This window comes from Pygoscelis adeliae, unplaced genomic scaffold (assembly GCF_000699105.1).
Source record: "Pygoscelis adeliae isolate BGI_AS28 unplaced genomic scaffold, ASM69910v1 Scaffold100, whole genome shotgun sequence".
Classification (NCBI taxonomy): domain Eukaryota; kingdom Metazoa; phylum Chordata; class Aves; order Sphenisciformes; family Spheniscidae; genus Pygoscelis; species Pygoscelis adeliae.
Window position 1 is genome coordinate 3,898,388 of NW_008824034.1, and position 9,898 is coordinate 3,908,285.

Consider the following 9,898-nt stretch of genomic DNA (forward strand, 5'->3'; position numbering starts at 1 on the left):
TTTGTAGGGAAGGGCCCGGGCGGGCCCTGGCCGCGGCCCCGGGCCCTTCGCGGTTTGACTCGCGCAGGGTTTTGACGAAGCCCCGTCTGCCCTTGGAAGGAGGCAGCTGGCGGCGCCTTCAGCAGCTTGTGCGCTGATTGACCCCTAGCACAGCTTGCCACCTGAAGGGGGCGTTTTTAAAAATATGTGTGTAATCAACTTTTTTTAACACGCTTTCTTTTTATCTGTTTGGAGCAAGATTATGTAGCACGACAGTGTCTGGGTTTTACCTGTGGCTTAGCACCCCTCTCAAAGCTTGCAGGCTGTAGAGTTCAGTAGCAGGTGGAACCGTGAAATTCCTCCTTATTTCACACCACCTTCCTGCGGCCAGCTGAAGGCAGCCGAAGAAGACACCGTGAGAGGAAGCAATGAAATAGGAAGGGAGGTGAAAGCCACTGTAGTTCTGCCTAGGCCAAATAAGAATTCCTACGTGTTGAAGGAATTAATCCCAGTATTTGCATTTCCTTACAAAGACATTAGATGTTCTTGCAGATTATTTTGGGTTTTTTTTCTTAAGTATACTCGAGGGTTAGAAACTGATAAAGAAATCTGCATAAAGTAGCCTCTACTTACTGGAGCTCAAGTTAATATATCCCTAATTCTGTTCTTCGTAGGTGGCATGAATGTCCTGTTTATAGTTGTGGATGATCTGCGTCCTGTTTTGGGCTGTTACGGAGATAAGCTTGTGAAATCTCCAAACATTGATCAACTTGCTTTTCAAAGTGTTGTGTTCAGCAATGCATATGCACAGGTGAGATGAATAACTTAATAAAAAAATGTTTTCTCTGTGCAAAATAATTACTGGTTTTATCACAGTAGGTATTAGGCAGACCATTGGAAAAAGCAAGTATTTATTAACCTTAAGTATTTCCGGTAGAAAATAAATGGTTGGGCTGAACTGTACTGTGTGAGCCTATCTTTACTAAGGTGAGAAAAATGAAAACAGGGCATTTGAATGATGATATTTGTGTAGCCCTTGGAGGAGTGTAATGTCACTCAAACATTTTCACCGTTAGCAGCAAAGTGCTGCTTAAAAACACTGTTTTACTAAATTAGGATTCTTTTTTCTTTCTCCTTTTTATAAAAGATGATTTTTTACTTTTTAATTTTTTCTTTTGAGGAAATCTCTTCTATAGACTTTTATGAAGGGGCAGCTTGTGTGGTAAGCATCACTCCTAAATACAGGACTCAATCTCACTAATTGCTCTTTACTTGAATACTTTGCATAGGAGGCCTACATTCCCAAGTTTCTCTCTGCTGAGCAATCAGAAGTTTGGGTCTAATTTTGACTAGGGATTAGGACTTCAAAGCAATAACTCTTGGCTCTTGCCAATCTGAAACAGAATCGGTGAGGCCTTTGGACCATAACCTGGACCTTCTGTATGTTTATCCCTTTCGTTATTCTTAAGGCAGTCCAGATCAACTAGACTTTGGGCCTTTGTCAGCACAGTCCATCTGCCACTTCTGCTTAATTCTGTGTGAGTGCGAGCTACTAGATTTCAAAAGCACTGTCTTTAACGCAACCTGACTGGTTTTTTTGTGCTACTGGCTGCATAACCGAAGCTTTTAGTGCTTGGTTATTTGATGAAAAATTATAGATAGGTAAATGTATATCTTGCTAAAAGCTTGCAATTAGGAATTGATATTCTTAATAAGGATGCTATTCATTCCAGCTCGAAGTGATATGAAACACTTTCACTGCAGTTCCTGAGCCTTCAGATGTTTTGCCCAGCTACACCTAAGTCAGTTTGTACGTGTGTTTTGCTTTTTGCTCCAAACTGATTCTCTTTTTGGCTGGCTCTCTCCTCAGGAAGCCGTGTGTGCTCCCAGTAGAGTGTCATTTCTTACTGGACGCAGGCCTGATACTACCAGACTGTATGATTTCTACTCCTACTGGAGAGTACATGCAGGGAACTATTCCACGATGCCCCAGTATTTCAAGGAGAATGGCTATGTGACCCTATCTGTGGGGAAAGTTTTTCATCCTGGTATGGTTTGAATTGTCATCTGCTTAACATACACAGGCTTAACGTGTATATTCTCACAAATAGACTTTACACAGAAGTATCAACTGTGTGATTCTTGTCTATATTGACAACCTAAATCGTAAACATGAGCCAGACTGTATAATGATTGTAGGTTGTCTTTAAATCCTAATTTTAAATCTTAAGGCATTAGAGATTAATATATTAGATGACTCTTATCTAATGAATATTTTCACATCTTGTCTAGGGATTGCGGGAATAAATGTCTAACATTCTAAAAATATGTCTGGAAGTTAAGCATCCGCTGAAGGTGAAATTACTGAACAGCCTCATTGTCTTAGTTCTGCATATACACATTTCATGTTTCATAATAGGCTGTCTGTCTGGATCAGGAGATATAGAATGTATGACTGATACTACCAATTAAATAGGAAATTAGTTCACTAGTTAAAAAGCAGTAACACTACTGAGTTGAAAAATACTGTAATACTGACCCTCTTTTTAGTAGTTTTTTACCTCAGAACTAAACTTGTGTGGATATATGAACTTTCAGTTGATAGTAAAGCTAATTAAAGATGTACATGAAGGCTGTTACTAATGCTAGTTTTTTGGTTCCCTGAAGTAAGGTTCTTCAAGAGGCTTGAGTGTCTCTCACCAGTAAAAAAGGTATTTCAGGGAAAAATGCCTGTCTTTAAACTTTTTGACTTTTATTTCTTGGTTTTCTTTTTCTCAGTAGTCAAAGATCATTTAATGTTTCTTCATTTAGCATAGTTTAAAAAAAAAAAACAAACTGAGAACAAGTTAAACTTGTGTTTGAGCTCTTCCTGATTCAGTGAACTATTAGAGCATTTCTAATGTCTTTACCCTTTTCAGGGGTTTCATCCAATTACAGTGACGACTATCCATACAGTTGGTCCATTCCACCCTTTCATCCTTCAACTGAAAAGTATGAAAATGATAAGGTAAGGGTGATTTGTGGGACCCTAACAAAGAAAAGAAGTGTTTTCAGGATATAACCCAGAGCTATACTCTGTGGTTTTTGAGACCGCAACCTTGTGCAGGGAAACAACTAGTGCAGTTTGATACTCTGTTTCTTAGTCTTTCAAAAGAAGGCCTGTGTCTTCAGTTGTGTGTCCTGTTAATTCATGTGCCCATCCTGCAGATATTTTAAGTATTTCAAAATGAGTATTTGGAAACTTAAGTTACTGAGATATAAAAGTGCTTGCAAGAAAGAGTGATCTTAATTTGTGCCTAGGTCATGAATTCCTGTATCTGAAAAGTGCAGTTTTCAACTTCCACACTAATCTTGCTCTGCTTAGTAAATGACAAAACATTGTCAGTAGGCTTGGTGAACTTAAATCAATTCAATAAAGAGCTCAGGGCTGAGCGGGAGGAGGTCATAATTAAAACAGTCTTTGAAACTTTATCATCTGATTCAGTTTTCTAGAATGTTTGTTACTCTTAAGTGTAGCCCAAAAGAATCTGGTTTATGTTTATGCAAACATTGCGATAGCATCATGTGTTGGAGTCTATATGCTGCAATGCTAGGAGCTCCGGCCATGCGGCTACAGACAGCCTTGGCGATGCTTTGTTCTTGCTTTACTGCTGAAAAAGACTGGTTTTAACAACAACAGTATTTGCAGCCATGACATACTTTTCTTTATGTTCATTTAGCAGCTCTCCCAAACACCCTGCTGAGGCCACCTTTTCCTGGCAACCATTTAATCTAATTTATCTTTCTTCACTGATTATACATCAGCCACTGCTGGCATTTGCTCAGAAACTAAGTCGGTAGCTTCCAGGCAGCTTTCTATGAGCTCTTGGGATTAGAAGGAGTAAAAATGCATGTAGTGTAACCAAATTCTGCCTTCTTGCCAATAGGTCAGAGATTCTATTCATCATAGAAGCTATGTGTTTTCCCATATGACTACGTTTAATCTTCTGCTCGGCTTTAGAAAGGATTCTGCTTTTCCATAGCCATGGAAGTTGCATTCTTCAAGTCCTGAAGCTGTCTGCTCAGTCGTCAATGTACTCAGCACCTTTAGTGTTCACAGAAATTGCAAAATTCCTTTTTGTATCCAATCTGCAGTCTTTTGTTGGTAGAAGGATTGAGAAACAAATTGGTTTGAAAGTTACTGAACGTAGGATTTCTTCTTTGCTTTTACAGAAGTTAAGTTACTTAACTAATTCTTTTTCTTTTTAAAGACTTGTAGGGGAAAAGATGGAAAACTTTATGCTAACTTGGTGTGCCCAGTGGATGTGACAGAAATGCCCAGTGGTACGCTGCCTGATATTCAGAGCACTGAAGAGGCCATACGCTTACTGAATGTTATGAAAACCAACAAGCAAAAATTCTTCCTGGCTGTCGGTTACCACAAACCACATATCCCACTGAGGTACCCGCAGGTGAGGAAACTGCAGCCTGCAGGGAAAGGAACTTAGACAAGCATTGCTTTTGCTTGATTAAGCTGTTTCTACAAATGCTTTATTGCTATTCTTTCTGGAAAGCAAGCTGAAAACCAGCCTTGATTTGGTGTAACTTTAGCAGTCGCTTGTGGTGCATTTCAGAACGTTTAATGAGAATGAGTTGTGATCACTCAGCCAAAAGCCAGGCTTCTACCAGCATGATAGTGACTGCTATTGCATGGAGATAGTGTTCAGCTTGATGGAGTGTGACATAATGAGGCCTTACAAGATCTTGTACTCTATTCCCTGTTTGAGTTGGTGGCAAAACTCCTACTCATTTCAGAGGAAGTGATGGACCTTTTATTTCAGTGTTGCTTTGAGACACAAGGAGGCTGTTTTCAGGTACTTACTAACTCAGTATTTTTCAGGAATTGGTTGGGGCTGACTAGCATGGTATTGCTACCTTTCATGCTCTGGAGGAGGGGGAGTGAAGCCTTGTAAAGGGTCATGCAAGGGGAAACTGTTGCTGCTTTACCACATGAAGTTTACAATAGACTTTAGAGGTGAGGGCAGTCTTTATGTGTGTTTCTATTGTAAAGGAATTTCTCAAGTTGTACCCCTTGGAAAACATCACATTAGCTCCAGATCCCTGGGTGCCTGAGAAACTACCTTCTGTGGCGTACAACCCCTGGACGGATATCAGACAGAGGGATGATGTGAAAGCATTAAATGTTAGTTTCCCTTATGGACCACTTCCAGATGACTTCCAGGTAAGCTGTCAATGCAGCACACTGAAGTCAAACTGCCTTAACTTGTGCAAATGCAAGGGAGCAGTTGGCTGCTCTTAGATGTTCCCAGGTATTCAACAACAGACAGTTTGCAAATACTATGAATTCCCTGCCTTGCATAGTCATCTCTAGCTATGTAGGCAAACCTTCACTGTAACTGCAGTCAGGCTACTGGGGGCGGGGAGGAAGAGATCAGCCATCAACTAGAGATATAATATGTGCTCCTGGTTTGTGTATAAGGGAATGTATGTAGCAGCTACCAATGTTGTGTTTGTTTTCATTATCTGAATCTGTTTATCTGTTTCAAGCCACCACTCTGTATCTTCTTTTTCAAGATTTTCCTTGACTTGCCAGTGCTTAGGCCAAAATAACATGTACTGGCTGGACCCTGAGAGAAGCAGAACTGATTGGTTTGCAACATCTTGCTTGAAAGAACTTCTGGGAGATAGATAGAATTTTCTAACTGCTCCCTCCCTGTTTACATTTTCTGGGACATTGATCAGGCTACAGACACTTAAAAAATAGAGCTTTACAAGTAAAATCCTTTAGTTCCTTTACTTACACAGCCACCCACTGGTTCTCCTGTGTGTCTGGGGAAAAGCTAACTTTTTTTTCCCTCTCCCCTCTTTTCTTAACTTGCAGCGACAGATTCGTCAGAGCTATTACGCAGCAGTTTCTTACCTGGATATGCAAGTTGGCCTGCTCTTGAATGCTTTGGATGATGTAGGACTCTCAAATAGCACAATAGTAGTTTTTACTGCTGATCATGGTAAGCATTTAAATCTTTCTCCAGCTCACCCTTAATAACTTAACTGTGCAACTCAGTGCTGGCATATTAATCAAGTGTGTGTTTGTATAATGTACAGCAGAGCTGCCATACCTTGTATATCTGGCTAGTCTGTCTCTAATTAAATGGACTGACGCAGGCTTCTGTGGCTGCACAGTTCTGTCCCCCTGCAGGCACCTCTCTTTAATCAGGTTGCGGGTTTGCTAGTGAGTGACGAGACTGTCTGCCAGGACACTGGGCTGAGCTCACTGTATCCCCACCTCCTACCCAAGGAGTGACTCTTGCTGGGAACAGTGCTGTGAAAGGATAGCGACCACTCCTCCCCCCCTTACAATTTGTAGAGAGCCATCTGGTACAGTGGGTGACAGGCTTTCTCATTAACTGCTGAAGTGTGTTTTCTTGCACTTGTCATTGCTGCTTGCAGAGCATCTAAACCGATAGTAATATGGCTTCCCCCTCATAATTGAGGTCTTGCACACTCTGGATCCTGGTGGTAAAAAAATGAATTTGAATTGTGGGACAAATACCTCAAGCATTTAATGTTTGTTTCAATACTCCAATATTCATTAAAATACCCCCCCATGATCCCTTTAATTGACTTAAAACAGTTAGGATATGGCTTAACTAAATCAATTTAAAGTCACATATTTAGTTAATTTGGGTTGACTTCTGTGAGTGTGTGCATAAACAAGCCTTTATGAGTTGTAGAGCAACGGGATTAATACTTACTGGTACTAAAGTGACTCTAGATGTTCCTTCTGACTTGCCACTTTGACTTGGACTTTCCGTTATAAACGGAATTACTCTTTTCCTTGCTGTGGTTAACTGTAAAGAGTTGGTGTTTCCAGTACCATAGTTTGCAAAGTGATCCAAAAAAATCATGTGTTAACATAGCTATCTTAGAGCTTTTGTCTTCCCCCAAAGTGAAGTTGGCAATAAATCTGCTTGGAAGGAAGTTGTGTTGGCATCTCTTCCAAGAGGACGGGGAGAGCTAAAGAGTTTTGATCTCTATTGCTTCCTCAGGGGTAACATCCTGATACGGCAGCCTGGCATAGATAGCAGCCTTGGCTCCAAAGGATGTTCAGTTACAGTGTTAACAGGAGTATTGGAGAGCTGGCAGCTGCCCAAAACTTAGATGAGTGCTTTGTGGAATTGATCTGGAAACTCTTGCGGGCACTGTGACACACCCCAGTTCCTCTTTTCTGCCATTTTAATACTGATTTTCTAAGTCTAATCTACAGTAGGGGAAATAAGGAAAGATGTAATTATTTCCTTAATAAAAGAGTATCAAGTTGCAAGATTTAGGTGGCTGTTGAAATAGCTATCGCATTAGAGAAAAGTCTTGTTATATTTAAATACAGATTATTTGCCTTTTAATATAACCTTGATAACAGACTAGTAGCCTCAATAGCCAATTTACAGTGAAAAAGAGATGACTACTAAATTACAACCCAGTACCTGCTCTGAATTGTATTCTTTGTCATCTAGGATGGTCCTTGGGAGAACATGGTGAATGGGCAAAATACAGCAATTTTGATGTTGCTACCCGTGTGCCGCTGATGTTTTATGTACCAGGAATGACAACTTCATCTGTTAGTCAAGGAGAGAGGGTCTTCCCCTACCTTGACCCTTTTAGCCATATTTTAGGCTTGGTACCTCAAGGTAAATTTCTAGCACTTATTTTTTGTTTACAGTAGATATATGTAAAGGAGAAGTGGTGATGTAATGATACTTTGCCTACAGACAGCTTGAGTCAGTGTCATTGACTGATGGTGAAGGGAATCCTTGGACACAAACTTCTACTTTAGTTAGATCTGCTTTAGTGGAAACAGCTAGATGGCTGTGCTAACACAGCAGGTGATTTATTTTTGTGTGGTGTAGATGCCTAAAAGGGTACTTGACCTACCTTTTGTAGTGGCAGCTGCTGTCCTTCCAACAGTGATTAGTAAACATTCTGTGTAGCATCTGTACTTAAAATGGTGGCATTGGAAACAGCTTAGATGGAGGCACTCTCGTGTTAAACTGTTGACACTGGAATTTGTTTTGTCTTTCTGAAGAGTTCTTTTTCAAAGTGATGAATATTATTGTCTTAAAGGCTGCACATTTGAGAAACATAAGTGCAAAAATTTTCTTGTTAAAAATACATCATAAATGCATAGACTAGCATCTTCAGAGCTAACTGCCACACCTCAGCTACCTTGATTTTGTTACCCCACAAATCCAGTACAAAGCACTTTCAATAAAACACCAACTTAATTACCAGAATAATTTTCTAAAATGTTCTACCAGTGTCTGTCAAACCACCATGTTCCATAACTTGAATTTTGATGTTTCTTCTAGGGCGAAGCAAAAAAGTGGTTGAGCTTGTGTCTCTGTTCTCAACGCTTGCTGAACTTGCTGGCCTGCAAGTTCCTCCTGTGTGCCCAGAGACTTCGTTTCATGTTGCACTGTGCACTGAGGGGGCAAGCATTGTCCGGTATTTTAATGTCTCTGAAGAGAAGGTGAAGGAAGAGAAGGATGGGTGTGATGACACTTACAGGTGTTTTAATGAAGAACCTGTTGCTTTCAGCCAATATCCCCGGCCTGCAGACGTTCCTCAGTGGAACTCTGACAAGCCGAAGCTGAAAGACATCAGAATCATGGGCTATTCCATGCGTACGATTGACTACAGATATACTGTATGGGTTCAGTTTAATCCTAACAACTTCAGTGCTAACTTTGAGGATGTCCATGCGGGAGAGTTGTACATGGCGGAGACTGATCCAAACCAGGATTATAACATCTATAACAATACCTCACATGGTTGTTTTTTCAAAAAAATTCTTGGCTTCCTGAAGCACTAGGGTTCAGAAACTTCTTATGCATGTTCTTGCAACTGAAGTAACACTTCCTTTTTTTTGTATAAAACCTTTCTGTTGTACAGAAAACACTTGGATTGAATTAAAATCCTGTTTGTATCAAAACACTAGCTATTGCCTTTGTCTTGTTACAGAGTGAACTTCTGCAGTTGCATTTTCAAACACAAGCTCACACCACTTCTGAAAAGGCCCACAGGGTATGCAGGCCCATACTGTGAAACATCTGTGTGGTCTTCTGTTATGTAGTGAGTGAAGAATTAAAATTCACTATCTGTGCTGCAACTGGTGGTGTGAAAGGTGGAAAAAGAAACTTCCGTATTTGAAAGGCTGTGCAGAGAATGTGTGTCAGTGAACAGGTCCTGTCCACTTTACCTAGGAGACATTTGATAGTGGTGAAGGACTGAGGTGCCTGCTGTCATTCAGCCTTACCTCTAACCTAGAGCTAAAAGAGAAACTTCATGTAGAATCATAGAATAGAATCATTAAGGTTGGAAGAGACCTCCAAGATCGAGTCCAACCGTCAACCCAACACCACCATGCCCACTAAACCATGTCCCTAAGCGCCTCATCTACACGTCTTTTAAATACTTCCAGAATGTTTGTCTAGTACTGATAGTACTGGTACGCATCAAAAATACATAATGACCTAATGCAATGCGATTTGGCTCCAAATACATTTAATTCCAAGCGGTAGCGATCGGTTTTGGCCTGTGCATGAATCCTTAATACAAAGGGTTAGAAATTAAATCGGGATGTGTGTAGATAACAAGTGTCACATGGGCAACGTCGCAGCAGCTTTGTGAACTATTCAATTGGCAGCAAAAACAAAACAAAACAAAAAAAAACCCACAACCCCAAAAACCCAGAAAGGGTTCATCTTAACTCAAATCCTTTCACAAATCTTCACAGATCTTTGAGGGTCAAGGATGTAAGAAAAATAATCAAAAGAATCCTGAGCGTGGGGAAAAGGAATGGACTTCCCGTGTCACGAACTCATTATTCCGCCTGCATGGGTGAGGCTTCCTCTCCGCGGAG

The 9,898-nt window shown here is 40.6% G+C and overlaps 2 protein-coding genes across 2 annotated transcripts in view; both read left to right on the top strand.

Annotated features, from left to right (window-relative positions):
* Positions 1-9,898, top strand: part of LOC103922933 (chromosome unknown open reading frame, human CXorf40B) — a 700,660-nt gene that overhangs the window by 38,672 nt on the left and 652,090 nt on the right. The window lies entirely within an intron of this gene.
* IDS (iduronate 2-sulfatase) lies at positions 658-8,970 on the top strand. The gene is made up of 8 exons (XM_009331130.1): positions 658-790; positions 1,850-2,027; positions 2,898-2,986; positions 4,230-4,430; positions 5,030-5,200; positions 5,861-5,987; positions 7,494-7,667; positions 8,346-8,970. The coding sequence occupies exons 1-8, from the start codon at positions 659-661 to the stop codon at positions 8,846-8,848; spliced, it is 1,575 nt and encodes a 524-aa protein (XP_009329405.1). The 5' UTR covers position 658; the 3' UTR covers positions 8,849-8,970.